Genomic DNA, 23,540 nt, shown 5'->3' with positions numbered 1-23,540 from the left:
AAAAGGCTCCTTATTGTCAACAGGCTAAACTTACCTGCACTTCTCAACATCATATTGTAATGTCACACCAGAATTCAGAAGTGGGGAAAAAAAAGAGGACAAAATAGATTTGGAAGGTGAGGAGAAGCCAAAAGAAATTTTGACTGAGTATAATAAAAATATTGGAATTTAATTTTAAAATTTGGCTATAGACACTTGATAGTTAAAACATTTACTAAATCATAGCTTCTTCTTATTTTTGTCTTAAAATTCACTGATTTAAATTAAATGGATGGAGAACTTCTGCTGCCAGTGTCCTTGTCCTCACGGTGAGACACAGCCACCCCCCACCTCTGCAGGAGACCTTCCAACACTAGCAGAAGAGAGAGTTCCGGGTAAGATGGCGGAAGAGTAAGACGCGGAGATCACCTTCCTCCCCACGGATACACCAGAAATACAGCTACACGTGGAACAACTCCTACAGAACACCTACTGAACGCTGACAGAAGACCCCAGACCTCCCAAAAGGCAAGAAACTCCCCACATACCTGGGTAGGGCAAAGCGGAGAGATTCCCGCACAGAGGATCGGTGCCGAGCGGCACTCACCAGCCCGAGAGGCTTGTCTGCTCGCCCACCAGGGCAGGCGGCGCTGGAAGCTGAGGCTCGGGCTTCGGTCAGAGAGCTGGGAGAGGACTGGGGCTGGCGGCGAGAACTCAGCCTGAAGGGGGCTAATGTGCCACAGCTAGCCGGCAGGGAGTCCGGGAAAACTCTGGAGCTGCCGAAGAGGCAAGAGACTTTTTCTTCCCTCTTGGTTTCCTGGTGCGCGAGGAGAGGGGATTAAGAGCGCTGCTTAAAGGGGCTCCACAGACGGGCGCGAGTTGCGACTGAAAGCGCGGAGCCCAGTGACGGGTGTGGGACGCTGGGGCTGCTGCTGCCGCCGCCAAGAAGCCTGTGTGCGAGCGCAGGTCACTGTCCACACCGCCCTTCCGGGAGCCTGTGCAGCCCGCCACTGCCGGGGTCCCGGGATCCAGGGGCGGCTTCCCTGGGAGAACGCATGGCGCGCCTCGGGCTGGTGCAACGTCACGCCGAACTCTGCCGCTGCAGGCTCGCCCCGCACTCCGTGCCCCTCCCTCCCGCCCGGCCTGAGTGAGCCAGAGTCCCCGAAGAGGCTGCTCCTTTAACCCTGTCCTGTCTGAGCGAAGAACAGACGCTCTCCGGCGACCTACACGCAGAGGCGGGGCCAAATCCAAAGCTGAGACCCGGGAGCTGTGAGAACAAAGAAGAGAAAGGGAAACCTCTCCCAGCAGCCTCAGAAGCAGCGGATTAAAGCTCCACAATCAACTTGATGTACCCTGCATCTGTGGAATACATGAATGGACAACAAATCATCCCAAATTGAGGAGCCAGGAGTCAGTGCTGTGCCTCTGAGGTGGGAGAGCCAACTTCAGGACACTGGTCCACAAGAGACTTCCCAGCTCCACATAATATCAAATGGCGAAAATCTTCCAGAGATCTCCATCTCAACAACAGCACCCAGCTTCACTCAACGACCAGCAAGCTACAGTGCTGGACACCCTATGCCAAACAACTAGCAAGACAGGAACACAACGCCACCCATTAGAAGAGAGGTGGCCTAAAATCATAAAAAGTCCGCAGACACCCCAAAACACACCACCAGACGTGGACCTGCCCACCAGAAAGACAAGATCCAGCCTCATCCACCAGAACACAGGCACTAGTCCCCTCCACCAGGAAGCCTACACAACCCACTAAACCAACCTTAGCCACTGGGGACAGACACCAAAAACAACGGGAACTACGAACCTGCAGCCTGCAAAAAGGAGACCCCAAACACAGTAACATAAGCAAAATGAGAAGACAGAAAAACACACAGCAGGAGAAGGAGCAAGATAAAAACCCACCAGACCTAACAAATGAAGAGGTAATAGGCAGTCTACCTGAAAAAGAATTCAGAATAATGATAGTAAAGATGATCCAAGATTCTATTTCCAAGATCCAAAATCTTGGAAATAGAATAGACAAAATGCAAGAAACAGTTAACAAGGACCTAGAAGAACTAAAGAAGAATCAAGCATCGATTAAAAACACAATAAATGAAATGAAAAATACTCTAGATGGGATCAATAGCAGAATAACTGAGGCAGAAGAACGGATAAGTGAGGTGGAAGATAAAATAATGGAAATAACTGCTGCAGAGCAAAATAAAGAAAAAAGAATGAAAAGAACAGAGGACAGTCTCAGAGACCCCTGGGACAACATTAAACGCACCAACATTCGAATTATAGGGGTTCCAGAAGAAGAAGAGAAAAAGAAAGGGACTGAGAAAATATTTGAAGAGATTCTAGTTGAAAACTTCCCTAATATGGGAAAGGAAATAGTTAATCAAGTCCAGGAGGCACAGAGAGTCCCATACAGAATAAATCCAAGGAGAAATACACCAAGACACATATTAATCAAACTGTCAAAAATTAAACACAAAGAAATCATATGAAAAGCAGCAAGGCAAAAACAACAAATAACACACAAGGGAATCCCCATCAGGATAACAGCTGATCTCTCAGCAGAAACTCTACAAGCCAGAAGGGAGTGGCAGGACATAATTAAAGTGATGAAGGAGAAAAACCTGCAACCAAGATTACTCTACCCAGCAAGGATCTCATTCAGATTTGATGGAGAAATTAAAACGTTTACAGACAAGCAAAAGCTGAGAGAGTTCAGCACCACCAAACCAGCTTTACAACAAATGCTAAAGGAACTTCTCTAGGCAAGAAACACAACAGAAGGAAAAGACCTACAATAACGAACCCAAAACAATTAAGGAAATGGGAATAGGAACATACATATCGATAATTACCTTAAATGTAAATGGACTAAATGCTCCCACCAAAAGACACAGATTGGCTGAATGGATACAAAAACAAGACCCATATATATGCTGTCTACAAGAGACCCACTTCAGACCTAGAGACACATACAGACTGAAAGTAAGGGGATGGAAAAAGATATTCCATGCAAATGGAAACCAAAAGAAAGCTGGAGTAGCAATTCTCATATCAGACAAAATAGACTTTAAAATAAAGACTACTAGAAAAGACAAAGAAGGACACTACATAATGATCAAGGGATCGATCCAAGAAGAAAAAATAACAATTGTAAATATTTATGCACCAAACATAGGAGCACCTCAATACATAAGGCAAATACTAACAGCCATAAAAGGAGAAATCGACAGTAACACAATCATAGTAGGGGACTTTAACACCCCACTTTCACCAATGGACAGATCTTCCAAAATGAAAATAAATAAGGAAACACAAGCTTTAAATGATACATTAAACAAGATGGACTTAATTGATATTTATAGCACATTCCATCCAAAAACAACAGAATACACATTTTTCTCAAGTGCTCATGGAACATTCTCCAGGATAGATCATATCTTGGGTCACAAATCAAGCCTTGGTAAATTTAAGAAAGTTGAAATTGTATCAAGTATCTTTTCTGACCACAATGCTATGAGACTAGATATCAATTACAGGAAAAGAGCTGTAAAAAATACAAACACATGGAGGCTAAACAATACACTACTTAATAACGAAGTGATAACTGAAGAAATCAAAGAGGAAATTAAAAAATACCTAGAAACAAATGACAATGGAGACACGACGACCCAAAACCTATGGGATGCAGCAAAAGCAGTTCTAAGAGGGAAGTTTATAGCAATACAATCCCACCTTAAGAAACAGGAAACATCTCGAATAAACAACCTAACCTTGCACCTAAAGCAATTAGAGAAAGAAGAACAAAAACATCCCAAAGTTAGCAGAAGGAAAGAAATCATAAAAATCAGATCAGAAATAAATGAAAAAGAAATGAAGGAAACGATAGCAAAGATCAATAAAACTAAAAGCTGGTTCTTTGAGAAGATAAACAAAATTGATAAACCATTAGCCAGACTCATCAAGAAAAGAAGGGAGAAGACTCAAATCAATAGAATTAGAAATGAAAAAGGAGAAGTAACAACTGACACTGCAGAAATACAAAAGATCATGAGAGATTACTATAAGCAACTCTATGCCCATAAAATGGACAACCTGGAAGAGATGGACAAATTCTTAGAAATGCACAACCTGCCAAGACTGACCCAGGAAGAAATAGAAAATATGAATAGACCAATCACAAGCACTGAAATTGAAACTGTGATTAAAAATCTTCCATCAAACAAAAGCCCAGGACCAGATGGCTTCACAGGCGAATTCTATCAAACATTTAGAGAAGAGCTAACACCCATCCTTCTCAAACTCTTCCAAACAATATCAGAGGAAGGAACACTCCAAAACTCATTCTACAAGGCCACCATCACCTTGATACCAAAACCAGGCAAGGATGTCACAAAGAAAGAAAACTACAGGCCAATATCACTGATGAACATAGATGCAAAAATCCTCAACAAAATACTAGCAAACAGAATCCAACAGCACATTAAAAGGATCATACACCATGATCAAGTGGGGTTTATTCCAGGAATGCAAGGATTCTTCAATATACGCAAATCAATCAATGTGATAGACCATATTAACAAGTTGAAGGAGAAAAACCATATGATCATCTCAATAGATGCAGAGAAAGCTTTTGACAAAATTCAACACCCATTTATGATAAAAACCCTGCAGAAAGTAGGCATAGAGGGAACTTTCCTCAACATAATAAAGGCCATATATGACAAACCCACAGCCAACATTGTCCTCAATGGTGAAAAACTGAAACCATTTCCACTAAGATCAGGAACAAGACAAGGCTGCCCACTCTCACCACTCTTATTCAACCTAGTTTTGGAAGTTTTAGCCACAGCAATCAGAGAAGAAAAGGAAATAAAAGGAATCCAAATTGGAAAAGAAGAAGTAAAGCTGTCACTGTTTGCAGATGACATGATACTATACATAGAGAATCCTAAAGATGCTACCGAAAAACTACTAAAGCTAATCAATGAATGTGGTAAAGTAGCAGGATACAAAATTAATGTACAGAAATCTCTGGCATTCCTGTACACTAATGATGAAAAATCTGAAAGTGAAATCAAGAAAACACTCCCATTTACCATTGCAACAAAAAGAATAAAATATCTAGGAATAAACCTACCTAAAGAGACAAAAGACCTGTATGCAGAAAATTATAAGACACTGATGAAAGAAATTAAAGATGATACAAATAGATGGAGAGATATACCATGCTCCTGGATTGGAAGAATCAGTATTGTGAAAATGACTCTACTACCCAAAGCAATCTACAGATTCAATGCAATCCCTATCAAACTACCACTGCCATTTTTCACAGAACTAGAACAAAAAATTTCAAAATTTGTTTGTAAAAACAAAAGACCCCGAATAGCCAAAGCAATCTTGAGAACGAAAAATGGAGCTGGAGGAATCAGGCCCCCTGACTTCAGACTATACTACAAAGCTACAGTAATCAAGACAGTGTGGTACTGGCATAAAAACAGAAAGATAGATCAGTGGATCAGGATAGAAAGCCCAGAGATAAACCCACGTACATATGGCCAACTTATCTTTGATAAAGGAGGCAGGAATGTACAGTGGAGAAAGGACAGCCTCTTCAATAAGTGGTGCTGGGAAAACTGGACAGGGACATGTAAAAGTTTGAGATTAGATCATTCCCTAACACCATACACAAAAATAAGCTCAAAATGGATTAAAGACTTAAATGTAAGGCCAGAAACTATCAAACTCTTAGAGGAAAACATAGGTAGAACACTCTATGACATAAATCACAGCAAGATCCTTTTGGACCCACCTCCTAGAGAAATGGAAATAAAAACAAAGATAAACAAATGGGACCTAATGAAACTTCAAAGCTTTTGCACAGCAAAGGAAACCATAAACAAGACCAAAAGACAACCCTCAGAATGGGAGAAAATATTTGCAAATGAAGCAACTGACAAAGGATTAATCTCCAAAATTTATAAACAGCTCATGCAGCTCAATAGCAAAAAAACAAACAACCCAATCCAAAAATGGGCAGAAGACTTAAATAGGCATTTCTCCAAAGAAGATATACAGACTGCCAACAAACACATGAAAGAATGCTCAACATCATTAATCACTAGAGAAATGCAAATCAAAACTACAATGAGATATCATCTCACACCAATCAGAATGGCCATCATCAAGAAATCTAGAAACAATAAATGCTGGAGAGGGTGTGGAGAAAAGGGAACACTCTTGCACTGCTGGTGGGAATGTGAATTGGTACAGCCACTATGGAGAACAGTATGGAGGTTCCTTAAAAAACTAAAAATAGAACTACCATATGACCCAGCAATCCCACTACTAGGCATATACCCTGAGAAAACCATAATTCAAAAAGAGACATGTACCAAAATGTTCATTGCAGCTCTATTCACAATAGCCCGGAGCTGGAAACAACCTAAGTGTCCATCATCGGATGAATGGATAAAGAAGATGTGGCACATATATACAATGGAATATTACTCAGCCATAAAAAGAAAAGAAACTGATCTATTTGTAATGAGGTGGATAGACCTAGAGTCTGTCATACAGAGTGAAGTAAGTCAGAAAGAGAAAGACAAATACTGTATGCTAACACATATATACGGAATTAAAAAAAAAATGTCATGAAGAACCTAGGGGTAAAACGGGAATAAAGACACAGACCTACTTGAGAATGGACTTGTGGATATGGGGAGGGGGAAGGGTAAGCTGTGACAAAGCGAAAGAGAGGCATGGACATATATACACTACCAAACGTAAGGTAGATAGATAGTGGGAAGCAGCCGCAGAGCACAGGGAGATCAGCTCGGTGCTTTGTGACCGCCTGGAGGGGTGGGATGGGGAGGGTGGGAGGGAGGGAGATGCATGAGGGAAGGGATGTGGGAACAGATGTATATGTATGACTGATTCACTTTGTTATAAAGCAGAAACTAATAAAAGTAAATAATAATAAAAAAAAAGAGAAAAAAAAAATTAAATGGATGGCAACCCACATAGAAAAAAGAAATGAAGCAGTTATTCTCTGCTTGATGGTAAAATCTTCTACTGGCTTATATGACTAAGGCACATCATTTTTTTTGGACTTTGAGAAAAGCTAGTTTCCAGTGTAAGTGGATTCTCACTAATCACTTACTAAGTCTGTGATTAATTAGTTTGTTTATTCTATAGATATTAAGCACCATGCTATATATCAGGCACCCTGTTGACTGGAGAAGCACCTTAATCTGTGATCAAATTATAAATCCAAGACATGTTAATTCAACGTCGCTATATAAATACACCTTGGTTTTTTTTTAATAACTTTTTTAAATTTTTAAATTTATTTTTGGCTGCATTGGGTCTTCATTGCTGCACATGGGCTTTCTCTAGTTGCGGCAAGTAGGGGCTACTCTTTGCGGTGCGCGGGCTTCTCATTGCAGTGGCTTCTCTTGTCATGGAGCACAGGCTCTAGGCGCGCAGGCTTCAGTAGTTGTGGCTCACAGGCTCTAGAGCGCAGGCTCAGTAGTTGTGGCACACGGGCTTAGTTGCTCCATGGCATGTAGGATCTTCCCAGGCCAGGGACTGAACACACGTACCCCACATTGGCAGGCGGATTCTTAACCACTGCGCCACCAAGGAAGCTCCTACACCTTGGTTTTTAACAGTCCTACTTAGTAATCAGCTTAAGAACAAGAAATAGGCTGTCTTCATAGAAAGGCATAATCCATGTACAGAAAGTATTTAATACCTTTAAAAATATGTGGTGTTACCAGGTGCTATAGAATGTGGATCCAGAAGAAAGAGCCTGTATTACAGTAAGTGAATACTATATAGGGAGTTCATGAAGCTACATGCCTAAATGCTAAATTCCTGTATTTCAGAAGTTAGGATTGTAGCAACTTACGGAAATTTTCTTAAAACAATGGTTGGCTTCTTTTCCTGGTAGTCAATGGTGGCTTATAATGGTGAGTAAAGGAATCCACTGATGTCTGACCTAATCCTTTGGAGTATTCTGACTTATTTCTGAACTCAGCTTCTAGATAACTGACAAGGATAAAGTGATGAAGTATGTGGAAGAACCTCTTACTAGACTGAAAACAGTTCCATAAGAAGAGGTGCTTAGGTGCTTCCAACCTAGTGACTTAATCATTTCTATGCCCCATTTCTAGGGCCCAGCATAGTGGCTGACACATATCAGGCACTTGGTAAATGTCTGCTCTACTAACCTGAAGGTTTGGTAGTAAACAACAAAGTAAAGTTTGTACAGTTGTTTAACTTTAGTTTTCTTTGAGGTCTAATAATATGCCATATCAATGACTGCTGTTGAAGACCTCCATTTTGGCTTTGAATTAAAATAACTTTGATATCAGCTTAAAGGCTGGAACTTGAACAAATGTGTTCCTTAACACAGGAGACCTGTGATGTGATATTATGATGTGATATTATGGGAAGTACACAGGATTTGAATGCCAAAGACAGTATTCCACACTGCTTTGTTTGATCTTTAGAAAGTCCCTTGCCCTCCCTAAGCCTTAATTTGTTTATCCATTCACCTTAACATTTGCTGAATGCATACTGTATGCCTTTTACACAGAGATGCAAGAGACAAATCTTGACCTGGGGATGCTTAAACATACAACAACAGAAAAATACAACTTGAATATTTCCTCATCTATAAAATCAGAATTACAATACCACCTACTGAATGGGTTTTATGAGACAATTACAACAACAGTACTTAACTTTTAATGTATATAAAAGTGCTTTTAAAGCTGCAAAACTGGGGCTTCCCTGGTGGCGCAGTGGTTGGGAGTCCGACCTGCCGATGCAGGGGACGCGGGTTCGTGCCCCAGTCCGGGGGGATCCCACATGCCGCGGAGCGGCTGGGACCGTGAGCCATGGCCGCTGGGCCTGCGCAACCGGAGCCTGTGCTCCGCAACGGGAGAGGCCGCGGTGGTGAGAGGCCCGCGTACCGCAAAAAAACCCACAAAAACAAAAAACAAAAAACTACAAATGTTATTTGTTATTTTTATTATTATATAATCATTCCTCATATTTTCTGTTTTTTTCTTAGGTTGAATTTCAACTTGATATTAGTTCCTGAAAAACAGTATAACATCATTTTTTCATAGACATTTTTCTGATTTCTCTTTTGGAATAAATCAGGAAGCTTAGAACACTGGTTCAAGCTTTACCTGTCAACCTACTTCCCAGCTATAAATTTAGAATGTGAGTAGTTTTCTGCCTTTTGTTAAATTGATATATAATTCACATGCCACAAAGTCCACCAATTTAAAGTGTACAATTCAGTGGTTTTTAGTATAGTCACAAGGTTGTACAACTGTCACCACTAATTCCAGAACATTTTCATTACTGCAAAAAGGAACCCTGGACCCATTAGCAGTCACTTCCCATTTCTTCTCTGGCCCAGTTCCTGGTAACCCTCACCTGCAAGTTCCTTTCTATTTCTATGTATTTGCTTATTCTAGACATTTCATATAAATGGAATCATGTAATATGCAGCCTTTTGTATCTCGTTTCTTTCACTTAGAATAATGTTTTACAAGGTTCATCCATGTTATAGCATATTTCATGTTTTTAATGGGATAATATTCTATTGTATTGATATGCCACAGTTGGTTTATCCATTTATTAGTTGATGGACATTTGGTTTGTTTATTACACTTTTTGGCTATTATGAGTATGAATATTATGCTATGAACATCGATGTACAAGTTTTTGTGTGACATATATTTTAGATTCTCTTGGGAATATATGTAGGAGTAGAATTAATGGTTCATACGGTAACTCTATGCTTAACTTTTTGAGAAACGGAGTAGTTTGATTTTGATAATTGCTTTTCTAGAGCTTAATACACATTGCACCTAATGAAGGAATGATAAAAGCCATTGCCAATGCATGAAAAAATAATGCAAAGGGAAACAATAAAATAAATCTACAACTCTCATAAAGCCAAACTGCATTGGGTGCTATTGCCTGTGGAGGTCTAATTTAATGGTCAGTGCTCCTGTACAGAGTTGTATTAAGGACGTAAACTTTTCTGAAGTTATGTGCAATTATGTTCCAGCTGTCATTCTCTGGATTAAAAAGATAAACTCTGTTTTCCAAAGTGGACAGTGTGGTATAAATTAGCTAAATGGGAAAGCTTGGCTTGTGCTTTAGTGCACTTTATTTTTCAAGTTGGAGATCTATACCTCTTTGAGAGGCAAACCCATAGGCCACAGCATTTTGCTATAAGCTGTGTTTTTTGGTGGTGACAAAAACCACAAGGGGGTAAAACTGTTTAGTTCTGAAATAGGGATAAAAGACACATAGCTACTTTATAAATCGAAGAGGCAGTGTTTTTAGTTACAAATTGCAAGATAGTTTATTTTTAGTGAAACATTAAAAATAAATGTTTATTAGACTAGGTATCTGTCACATGTTAGTCAACTTGGAGAGACCTAGATGCAATTCTTGGCTATCAACAGACGCAAAACATAAATATACCTTGAATTTTTCCTTTACTAAAGTCACTTATTTCACGTGTACCTTTTTCCTAGAGGACGTGATTAAAGTTGTGAAATGTCAGTAAGCACATTCTCTTAAACTCTTAAGCTTTCAACTTCTCCTTCTCCACACTTCTTTCCCTTTACTGTCTACTCAAGTCTGCACTTCTCAAACATACCTTTTAAATACTGTTGACACGTCCATCTCTGTAAATTCTTTCATATTTGGCTCTTAAGCAAACAGAATACATTCCTTCTAGTGATTATTTACTGTTGTATAACAAACCAGCTCAAAGCTTAGTGGCTTACAACCATACCATTTTCTTTCTCATGATTCTGTGGGTTGGCTGGGCTGACTCACATGGCTGCATTCAGCTGGCAGATCAGCTGGGAGGCCTGAGTAGGCATCTGTCCTTACAATCGTTCATTCTTAAGGTGACTAGACTGGGCAGATCTCAGGGCAGCATCCCAAGAGGGTAAGTCTCAAAGTCTAAGAGCCTATCAAGGCTATACTTGTGTCATGTTTGCTGATGTCCCCTTGGTTAGGCAGAGTGAATGTGGAAGGAGACTTTATTATGAGTCATTGGGGCCACTAGTGTAGCAGTTTGCACTTCAATATTCATTAAGATAAACTATATTTTTTTATTCCTTTTTCTCTTTGCTCTTTAGTTTGGGAAGTTTCTATTGACATCTTCGAGCTCACTGATTCTTTCCTCAGCCATGTTCAAGCTGCTGCTGAGCCACTCAAAGGCATTCTTCATTTCTGTTGCAGTGTTTTTGTTTTCTAGCATTTCCTTTTTTTTCTATTTGAGCCCTTAGGATATTAATCATAGTTACCGTAAATTCTTAGTCTTATAATTCCAAAATCTCTGTCATAACTGAGTCTGGTTCTGATGCCTACTTTATCTATTCAAAATGTGGGGGGGGTTTGTCTTGTTTTTTTTGTCTTTTAGCATGCCTTGTAATTTTTTGTTGAAAGCTGGACATGATGTATCAAGCAAGAAGAACTAAGGTAAACAGGTCTTTAGTGTGAGGTTTTATGTTTATCTGGCTATGAATTAGATTGCATTTACTGGTTGCTGTAGCTGTAGGTGTCGGAGGCTAAAATTTCCTGTAGTGTCCTTGTTTTTGTCTCTTCCGTTATCTTTGGGTTTCCTTTTTAAATAGGGTTTGAACCTTGCTCCCCTGTTGTTGTATAGGAGCCTGATTGATGTGGTGGTAAGATGTAGGGGGCAGGTAAGTGTTCTCTAGTCCTGTGATTAGGTCTCAGTTTTTTAGTAAGCCTATGACCCTGGGCTGTGACTTTCATAAGTGCTTCTCAGGTCCTTTCCCCTCTCACCTATGAAGGTGAGACAGGAAGACTAGAGGGGGGTTAGAGCTGGATATTTCATTACCACCATTACCACCAAGTCAGTTAGGCTCTGGTAAAAAAGCAAAGTTGGTTAGGTTTTCATAAAATAATTTCCCTTGAGGGCAGGCCTTTGTTAAGAAGAACTGTAGCTCTGGGAGTATTTGAAAAAGTTTATTTTCCCCCTTTCTCCTGAGAGAAGCACAAGAGGATTTTTCTTAGATCTTGTCCCTGAGAACCTGTGTGGCTCACAGAGGTAAAAATCATGAAAGTTTGGGTCCCCAAAGGTAGGAGTTTTTAATCTCTTAAACCAGTCTCAAACTGAGTCCCCAGAATTACCCTTTAAGTGTTCCTGCCAGTGGCTGGCCCTAGCTGTGGCTTCTGCTCTGGTAAGCTGCCATTTTATACATTTGTCTGTCTTTCCAGTTTGGGGGGCAGCAGTTTGCCCAGTGTCTTCAATTCTCTAATGGATCTAAGAAGAGTTTTTTTTTCTTTTTGCGGTATGCGGGCCTCTCACTGTTGTGGCCTCTCCCGTTGCGGAGCACAGGCTCCGGATGCGCAGGCCCAGCGGCCATGGCTCACTGGCCCAGCCGCTCCGCGGCATATGGGATCCTCCCAGACCGGGGCACGAACCCGTATCCCCTGCATCGGCAGGCGGACTCTCAACCACTGCGCCACCAGGGAGGCCCTAAGAAGAGTTTTTGATTTTCATTTTGGTCATCATTTGGATGGGGCAGGGGTGGGAATGGAAGGGAGGATGGGAGTATGATTTCCAAGCTCTTTACATGTTGGACCGGAAACCAGAAGTCACCAATACTGTACTTGTTAAGCAGAGATTTTTCATTCATTTGTTTTTTCTTTCTTTTCTTTATTTAAAAATATATTTCAAGAAATGGGCAACCAGGCCTATTTTACATTGTTTACTGATTTAAAAAAATATAAAATCTTGAAATAAATTAAGTAGCATTCATATTTTAAATTGTTACTTTTTATAAATGTACACAATTAAGTAAAAATGTATTATAATGATTAGTAAACTGCTCACTGAATTAAATTTTAAAATAAGAAATATTTTGTGTAAAGACCAATCTATACTAAATTCCAGGCCATTTGTCAAGCTATACAAAAACACTAAAGCAACTAAATAAAACCAATGGGGATATCTGTCTAGGATACTAGAGTTTTTCCTCAATGCACTTATGAAAATAAAAAGAAAATATTCAAAGATATTATAGCTTCTGTGTGTTGTTTTTAAAAAACAGAACAAGATTTTCTTTATTGACTGTCAAATTATTTCCTTTTTGTGTTGCTCCTAATAAAGTTACATTTTTCATGTTTTGACTTTGCTAATGCTAAATCTATATTACTTCTTGTTCATTTCTGATCCATATTATACACCAATCCTTCAAAGGAAGACTTCCTTCACAAAAATGTAACATGTCAGTTACATGTAACATGTCAGTCAGGCCTCTTCTTTGAGTTCCTGTTGTACTTATTGTTGCCATTAACTTGATACTTATTGCTTTGTAATTACTATTTAAGAAGACACTTCAATAGACATACCTATGTCTAGTTCCTGAAATATAAAGTTCTTGATATTTGAAATATAAAGTAACAACGTCTTAATATTTTTGCACATTCACAGCACCTGGCAAAGTGTCATGTTCAGTTATCCACGCAAATAAGGAGAAGGGTATCAAATTTTTACGAAGTCTTATAGGTAATGATATGGAATCCTAGTCTTTTCTTAAGATGCCACACTCTAGACACCTAAGTCTTATAGAAGGGACCTGTAAATAGTGAAGTCAGTCACCTTCCAGGAAGTTACTAGTCTTTTAAAAATCTTTCATTAGTGGCTTATCATCTTATTTTTTCTTGTTTTTACTCTCCAAATAAACTACAGACTTTTGAGGATGATGAATATTATTTTATACTTTTTTTTTAATGGTTTTTGGCTGCTATGAGTATTTTTTTTTCCATTTTTTTGGCTGCGTCGGGTAACAGTTACGGCACCTGCGACTTTGTTGAGGCACGTGGGAGCTTTCATTGAGGCGCATGGACCTCTCTCTAGTTGTGGTGTGCAGGTTTTTTCTCTTCTCTTGTTTTGGTGTGCAGGCTCCAGGGCACATGGGCTCTGTAGTTTGTGGCATGTGGGCTTAGCTGCCCCACAGCATGTGGCAACTCGGTTCCACAACCAGGGATCAAACCCACATTCCCTGCATTGGAAGGCAGATTCTTTACCACTGGACCACCAGTGAAAACCCTATTTTATACTTCTTAAAGTACCTAGGATCACAGCTCATACTGGTATGTTCAATAAATATTTTTTGAATAATAATAATAAAAAAATCTTCACAGAGCAAACCACTACACTGTGGAATTTACTGTCTATATGCATAGCCCCCACTCTCAGACAACATACATATTACAAATGACTCTCATGCTCCTGAAGTTTTCACCTGTCAAATACAATCACTCTCTTGTAATTTTTATTCTCTTACTCTTGTGGCTTTTTTACTTGCTCATATTTATCGATTTGTCCTTATAAGTTTCTTTTTGACTTATTCTTACTATTCCTTACGCTTATTTAATCTCATGTCTTCTTTAGTTCTCTATAAATTAGGGGTAAGTGTTGCAAAGTCTCTCATCTTTGAAGATAAAGTGGTTTTATAACCCATTACTGTTTCACTGAAGGAGGTTATCATGCAAAGCTGGTGGTAAGGAATTCCTGATTGTCATTTCCAGTAAAGGACCAATTTAGATAAATAACAGCATAATCCTGGTTCCCCCTCCCATCTCTTATGACATTGCTGTCATTCATGTCACTTATTCATATACTATCATCACCCAGTACACTGTTACTATTATTACTTTAAACAATCTGAAAGTTATTTTTTAGATCAACTAAGAAATAAAAGGTCTTATTTTATCTTCATTTATTTATTCCTTTCTTATATAGGTATGTGTTTCTGACCTATCATACTCCTTATCCCTAAAGAACTTCCTTTAATGTCTTTTGGGGAGTAGATCTGCTGGTGATGCTTCCCTCAGTTTTTGTTGGTCTGATAAAGTCTATTTCTCCTTTGTGTTTAAAAGATAATTCTGCTGTATATAGAATTCTAGGTTGGTGACTTCTTCTTTCAACACTTCAAATATTTCACTCTCTCTCTTTTTAAAAAATTAATTAATTATATTTTTGCCTGTGTTGGGTCTTCACTGCTGTGCATGGGCTTTCTCTAGTTGCGATGAGCAGGCGCTACTCTTTGTTGCAGTGTGTGGGCTTCTCATTGCAGTGGCTTCTCTTGTTGAAGAGCACAGGCTCTAGGCGCACAGGCTTCAGCAGTTGTAGTACGTGGGCTCAATAGTTGTGGCTTATGGGCTCTAGAGTGCAGGCTCAGTAGTTGTGGTGCACGGACTTAGTTGCTCCACGGCATGTGGGATCTTCCCGGACTAGGTCTTGAACCCATGTCCCTTGCATTGGCAGGCGGATTCTTAACCACTGTGCCACCAGGGAAGCCCGGCACTACAGCTTCTTATTTTCTTCCTTTTGGTTTTCCAGAATATGACTGTGACCCACTTGCATCTGTGTAGATGGGATTTCTAATTGCTGAAGAGCTGAATAATTTGTAAACTTCCTTACAGTTTCTCAGACTCTCTGTATTTCTTGTAATTAATTAATTCAATTTACAATTAAATGAAGAGGATGTATCAGTACTGCTTAGAGCTATTCCATATTTTTCCTCCTTCCCTTTCTCTCTTTCATTTCAGTGGGAAAAAAAATCATTATTCACCATGCCCTCATCTTTATCTCTGTGGACTTGACTATTTCTGTGAGGTCTTTACTTGGTGTGAGGTAAGGAAAGGGAATGATTCTTCTTGCAAGAATTCATTCTTTCAGATAAGAAGAATATCATGGATAATCCAGCAGGGCATAACAACTCTTTCCATTATCTTGTTATGAATTATGATTTTTGACACAAAAATATGCCTGATTAAGTACTGCTAAAGCTAAAATTTTTGGGTATGAGAATTTAAAATGTGATGAGTAATTAAAATAAAATGACTCAAGACTAAAAAATTCTTTTATGGATAATTACATGTGGATAAATGGAACATGACTATACTTTGAAGATAATTTCAGAAAATATGCAGGTGAGAAATGAACATAAAGAATAAAATGTGTTTTGACATTGAAAGATGTAATTGACAATTACTGATTAAAATGGAGAAACCTGAAAGGTTAAAACTATAGAAAGACAATGTGCTTATATGTTACAAAAAATCATTTTTTCTCAATAATCTAATGTTTACCATCAATATGAATTTTGTTATACCTAATCCAAATGCTTTTTTGCCCTTTCATATCAGTCTACCATACATTTTAACTGCTCTTAAATTTGAAGCATATGATGAAGAGTGCATAGTAGGTAAAGGTTACTTATGCTTTTCTCAGATATGTTAACAAATAGTAACGTTAGAGGACTAAAGGGAAATGATTTTATAACAGCAGGGCCAAATAAGCAATTTAAGAGGTAGAAAACAATTCTTGGTCTATTAGTGTTATTATTTAGAAATGACCAACAACTCCCCAATCCATACAATTTGGCCTACATGCTCCTATCTACTAAGTTCTTATTAAATATTATTTAGGAAATTCGGGTACTTATTGCAGGTCTCTGGCTAATTTACAAGAGTAGTAAATGGTTATTTAGAAAATTAATGACTCCTCTGTAATATAATTGTCTAATAACATTTGGCTACTCACGCTTTGCTAGGAAGTGGAGTAAGACCACAGAGTATTTGGTAACAATAAGATCTGTCTACAAGCAGAAAGGATAATTAGGCCAGGCCTTTTTTGAATAACACTAAGGCATGTTATTGTGTCTGGCAGTGGCTTTCAAACTTTTTTGATCACAGCCCACAGTAAAAACTACATTTTATGTCACCACCCAGTAAGAACACAGACACACAAACCCTAAAATAAAGCTTTCATGAAACAATACTAAATGTAGGATACACTTGATATTTTCTACCTTTTATTCTTTTAAGTAAAAAGCCCTAACAGAACCCATTAAATTCATTTCATGATCCACTAATGAGCAGTGACCCTTAGCTGCTCTATAAGAAAACCAGGGTTGCAGCTTCTGAAGTATTCATATGTGGTCATTCTCTTCCTAGAGTGGAAAGTTCTCTACTAGTGGGGCTGTATGGGTTGGAAGGTATAGTTTAACCAAGTAATTTTTCTTTAGACTTCAACATGCTTAATTAACATTTAAACTAGAAATTTCATCCTTTAAAATTTGGGGCAGGTTTTCATAATAGCACTTCCTAAATCAATTAAATTAAGTGCCACTTCCCTGTTTAGAACATATATTTATGCATGAAATATAGCATATGCGTGAAATATTTTTTAAATATTTATAATTACTTATTATTAACATAGTTCTCAAATTAAAAGCAATATATGATCAGTGTATAAACTAAAATGCAAAAAATAAAGAACAAAATCCCACAACCAAGAGGTATTCCTGGTAACATTTCTATATGTCATTTTGTTTTTATATTTTTCCTATACATGGGCTCACTTAAAAACTCCACACCCACACCCACACAATTTGGATTATGCACACAGATGTGCCTCCTTCCCAAGTGTTATACCATAAACATCTGTTCATTTCATCAAAAATTATTCTAAAATATTTTGTAGGCTGGAAATTATTATATCATAATTTATTATTTCTCAATTGTTGGACATTTAGATTTTCCCAGTTTGTTATAGTCTTTTATCTTTATGATTTTTTGCAATGAAAATGTATGCATTCATTTGATTTATGCATTTATCTTTTCTATAGATATTTTCTCCTTTGCGTTTATGCTTACAAATTCCTTCCTAATCCAGGGAAGAAGTAAATATATAATTGAGTGAGAATAAACTCAATGTTCCATTATTGTTTTGGAGTAGATTAAAAAGCAATCATGCTAAGGAAATATTTTTCCATTTACTTAAAAAAACAGCAATGTGTAGTGAATATTATTGAATGGGTTTTTAGCATCTAATAAGATATCCTACTAGGTACCAATGCCTAGTTTGTAGTAGAGGTTCAATAAATATATATTGTGAACAACAATCACTGATTAAAAAATATCTTCTATATCTAATTTTTGGTAGGTTTCAATTTGCTGTAAAATTTATCTTTTAAAAATAAAAAGGGGGCTCCCCTGGTGGCGCAGTGGTTGAGAGTCCATCTGCCGATGCAGGGGACACGGGTTCGTGCCCCGGTCCGGGAGGATCCCACATGCCATGGAGCGGCGGGGCCCGTGAGCCATGGCCACTGAGCCTGCACGTCCGGAGCCTGTGCTCCGCAATGGGAGAGGGCACAACAGTGAGACGCCCGCGTACCACAAAAAAAAAAAAAAAAAAAAGGACTAAAAGTAGTAAATAGTTATAGAAATGTACCAAATAGGAAGTGAATCTCTTGAAATCTTGCTCTTCCAAGATACATGTTAACAGTTTGATGAGTATTTTTCTAGATTTTTTTCTATGAAGTGAGAATTATTCATTTAACTTCACAAAAATATATCACATAGATCTTTACTGTTGTATTGTTATATTGAAAAAAAAAAACAAACCAGCAAATTATCCAGTTACTGTATCCACATACAAAACAATTCCAAAAGAAACTAGAACTAAGAAGAATGAAATTTTACCATTTGAAACAACATGGATGGACTTTGAGCATATTATGCTTAGTGAAGTAAGTCAGACAGAGAAAGACAAATACTGTATGTTTTTACATATATGGAGTCTAAAAAATAAAACAAACAAATGAATACAACAAAATAGAAACAGACTCATAGATAGAGAACAAACTAGTGGTTACCAGAGGGAAGAGTGGTGGGGAGAGGGGCAAGATAGGGGATGGGAATTAAGAGTTAAAAACTACTAGGTATAAAATAAATAAGATACAAGAATATAATGTTCAGCACAGGAAATGTAACCAATATTTTTTTTTTTTTTTTTTTGCGGTATGCGGGCCTCTCACTGTTGTGGCCTCCCCCGTTGCGGAGCACAGGCTCCGGATGCGCAGGCCCAGTGGCCATGGCTCACGGGCCCAGCCGCTCCGCGGCATATGGGATCCTCCCAGACCGGGGCACGAACCCGTATCCCCTGCATCGGCAGGCGGACTCTCAACCACTGCGCCACCAGGGAGGCCCTAACCAATATTTTATAATGACTTTAAATGGAATATAATCTATAAAAATATTGACTCATTATGTTGTACACCTGAAATTAATATAACACTATAAGTCAACTATACTTCAATTAAAAAAAATTAGGACTAGCTAGATGAACAGACATGGAAAGACTTACACAATATACATTATATGAAAAAATAAAAGAGGGAGACAAATCTTTAAAAGATTGATTTACTGTTATGGTAATAAAGAAATTTTCCCCATTTTAACCATCAGTGCATTGCTGAGGTAATCACCTACTTGATGGTCTTAAGTAAGTAATTCTTTCAAAATACAGATGAATTTAAATTGTTAGTATTTTAGATAGCATTTTTGATTGATAATTCACCAGTCAGCTAAGTTTTTGCTTTTGGGTATAATGGCTTTGTATACTAGCCATAAAGTTATACTAGCTTTATGAAGTTATACTAGCTTCATAAAATGAAATAAGTAACTTCATCATTTTTTCCCCCTGCATTCTGAAACATCTAATCTAGAACTAAAATTATGTGCATCTTGAAAGTCTCAAAGAGTTAAATGATAAAAAATAAAACCAGCTGGTCCTGGAATCTTTTATATACAGTTTAATATATATATGAATTAAAATGTAAATAAGTAATTTGTTCAAATCAACTATATCCAGATTTATTTTAAGTTTCCTTGACTGACAATGGTACATTAACGTATTTGACTATACAGTTGACCCTTGCATAACACAGGTTTGAACTGCGCAGTTCCACTCATATGCAGATTTTTCTCAATAGTAAATACTACAGTACTATACAATTCACACTTGGTTGAATTGGAGGATACGGAGGAATGAGGGCCAACTATAAGTTATAGGCAGATTTTTAACTGCACAGAGGGTTGGCGCATCTAACCTCCCATGTTGTTCAAGGGTAAACTGTAATTGAGTCTGTAAATTTCTCCTTGAGTTTTTCATACAGTTTTTGTTTCATGGAATGTTTCTGTGCTGATGCAGTAGCATGATGACAGTATTAAATGTGTACAATTAGCTTAAAAGGAAATGCACTCTGGTATATTATGTTATGCCATTATATAAAATGAAACTGGCTATATAATGAGTTCTTCCCTTTTTTTAGTACATTTTAAAATGGAGGAGTAACAGTAACTCTGTTTACATGTACTTCTTCATGGTTAGGACTCTAGCACTCTGAAAGAAGCATATGAATATGTTAGGATTCCTTTTCCTCCTTAGAGAATTGAAATGTTCACAGTTGTATTTATGGTGATTTGGATCGTATCTCAGTCAGCTAGCCATCTGTCAAGATCAGACATCCTTTGCTTAGTCTTATTTCCCTTTTGCCTTGACTGATTGCATTTCCCTTTATTCAAATGTAAAACAAGATTTTTCTTTATAATCATATATCAAAATATATGATTACATAATATTATATAAATTTGTATAATATTCCACATATGAAAAAACTAGGATTTTCTAGTCCACATATGAAAAAACTAGGATTAATCTAGGAGTAGATTGGAGTCCTAATTTTTACTTCTAAGATGAGCTCTGTTAACTAATTTACTATTTCATACTTTGATCAAGATAACTGAAGTAAATGCTCCCAATCTCTCTGTTACTTCAACTGAAAAATAAGGATAATTATGTGGCTCCATACAACAGGGATATATGAAGAATATAATGTTAATATATTTGTCATGAGGACCTTTTGTAATCTACTGATGTAAGTATACAGAAAGACAAAGTATAATATAAAAAGTGAAGATTTTATAAAGAATGTGAAAACATGATGATAATTTTTGTCATCCAGTTTACTTTGTTAATATATTGATTAAAGGTGCTATTATGCATATCAAATCTTACCTGAACCATTTTTCAGATATCCATTTGCATCTACAGTTGTATACATGATATAAGGTCCAGGCTGATTCACTCCAAAGGGCTGCAATAAAAAAGAAATAGTTAAGCCTTGGAAAGTAAGTGCATCATTTGAAGTTTCTGGCAAATCTATTATAAAAAGTAAATACTCCTCCATAAAATTCTTACATAGATGGCAGTTACTTAGAGAACATGTTCATAAATAGATAACCAGTGTTATCTATTAAAAAAACCCTGTATTAGTAGAAAATTCTTAACACTTTAAATGATTTGATAGTTGTATTTATATAGTTCATTAATTTTATTAGATATTTCTAAGATCTAATCATGTCTTTTCTTATTACCTAAAGATGAGTATTTTAGGCAAAATTTTCTTTACTACTTTTGGTCCCACCTGGAATAGTTTTATTATGACATTTCTGTTGAACATAGAGCATTGCTTTTCCCTTCTGGAACAAACTGGGCATAGTTTACATTTTCTCAATAAATAAAATTTCTCAAAAATAAATAAAATCCATCCATAATAATCATAATAGAATAAAAAATATTGCTGAGTAGTTCCAAAACATTTTTATCTCCTGCACTAGACTTAGAGAATACATTATTTTCCACTCAAGGAAAACATCACTGGCAGAGCCTAGTTACAATGGTGAGGTTTATCTCCAACTTGTGTATTGTTCTCTATTTCTGGAACATTCCTCACACCTTGATACAATGATTTATTCCCTTTAGAAATCAAAGTTAATTAAATGGGGTACAAAGAAACCAAAACCAATGTCTGCAATGGGTATCCTAAGAAGAGATGAGAAAATGATCAAGAAATGCTTTGAACACTTCGCAGAATTAAAAATTCTACTGTGCTTCCCAATAAAGTAGGGAAAACTTAATAAAGAAGTTTAGATAGTTTAATTATGCACTACAAATGATTTTCCTTTAAGATGACAGGCAAGAAATTATTAATTTCATTGATGCTACAATAGCCTGATTGATATTTTAAGAACTTTAGAAATTCATTTGTTTCAATGACCATGAGAAAACAGGTTGCTACAAGAATGGAATTACTCATATGACATTACTAATTGAATAAGTTTCATAATAGACTATCACACAAAAAATAAAAACAAACTTGTTAATGAAGTATTTTTATGTAGAAAGAAGAATATTATGCTTTGTACAACATACTACTTCCATGAAAGAATTACCAAAATTCTATACCTATATTGCTGTTTGTAGATAGGCAAAAGAAACCATTTTTCTTTAGATATGCATGTTTTTTAAAAAATTAAAGTACAGTTGAAAAAGTGAAGTATATTGTGTTAGTTTCAGGAGTACAGCATAGTAATTCAGTTATTTTTCCCATATATCCCTTTAAAGGTTATTAAAAACAAGATATTGAATAAAATTCCCAGCTTCCTCTCTCCTCTGGTAACCTTAAGTTTGTTTTCTACATCTATGAATCTGTTTCTGTTTTTTATATAGATTCATTTGTATTATTTTTTAGATTCCACATAGAAATGATATCTTGTCTTTCTCTGTCTGACTTACTTCACTAAGTATAATATTCTCTAGGACCATCCATGTTACCGTAAATGGCAATATTTCATTCTTTCTTATTGCTGAGTAATATTCCATTGTATGTATATACACCACATTTTCTTAAGCCAACTGTCTGTTGATTGGGTTATTTATTGTACATGTTTTGGCTATTGTAAATTGTACTGCTATGAACATTGGGGTGCATGTATCTTTTTGAATTAAAGTTTTCATTTTTTCCAGATATATACCCAGGAGTGGAATTGCTGGATTATATGGTAACTCTATTTTTAGTTTTTTAAGAACCCTCCATATTGTTTTCCACAGTGTCTGCACCAATTTACATTCCCACCAACAGTGTAAGAGAGTTCCCTTTTCTCCACACCCTCTCCAGCATATACTATTTGTAGACTTTTTGATGATGGTCATTTTGACTGGTGTGAGGTGATACCTCATTGTAGTTTTGATTTGTATTTCTCTAATAATTAGTGATGTTGAGCATCTTTTCACGTGCCTGTTGGCCATCTGTAGGTCTTCTTTGGAGAAATGTCTACTTAGGTCTTCTGCCCATTTTTTAATTGGGTTTTTTTTTTTTTTTTTTTTTTTTGCTATTGAGCTGTATGAGCTGTTTGTATATTTTGGAAATTAAGCCCTGGTTGGTCACATCATTTGCAAATATTTTCTCCCATTATATAAGTTGTCTTTTTATTTTGTTGATGTTTCCTTTGCTGTGCAAAAGCTTTTAAGTTTGCTTAGTTTCCATTTATTTTTCCTTTTATTTCTTTTGCTTTGAGAGACTGATCTAAGAAAATGTTGCTATGATTTATGTCAAAGAATGTTTTGCCTATGTTCTCTTCTAGTTTTATGGTGTCATGTCTTATATTTAAGTCTTTAAGCTATTTTGAGTTTATTTTTGTGTATGGTTTGAGGAGTGTTGTAATTGATTTGTATGCAGCTGTTCAGCTTTCTCAACACCACTTGTTGAATAGACCGTCTTTTCTCTACTGTATACATATATATATTTTTTTATGTTGCTTCTGAA

General features: G+C 37.0%; 1 protein-coding gene across 2 annotated transcripts in view; it reads right to left on the bottom strand.

Annotated features, from left to right (window-relative positions):
- The window catches only part of ITFG1 (integrin alpha FG-GAP repeat containing 1), a 275,883-nt gene that overhangs the window by 22,712 nt on the left and 229,631 nt on the right, over positions 1–23,540 (bottom strand). For both annotated transcript variants that reach the window (XM_082607433.1, XM_082607434.1), the window contains exon 14: positions 20,951–21,029. In XM_082607433.1, the coding sequence (XP_082463559.1) occupies positions 20,951–21,029 (79 nt within the window). The remainder of the gene's footprint in view (positions 1–20,950; positions 21,030–23,540) is intronic.

Source organism: Mesoplodon mirus (assembly GCF_964341445.2).
Source record: "Mesoplodon mirus genome assembly, chromosome: 19".
NCBI lineage: Eukaryota > Metazoa > Chordata > Mammalia > Artiodactyla > Ziphiidae > Mesoplodon > Mesoplodon mirus.
Note: the sequence above shows the minus strand (reverse complement) of the source record. Positions and strands in the feature narration are given on the sequence as shown.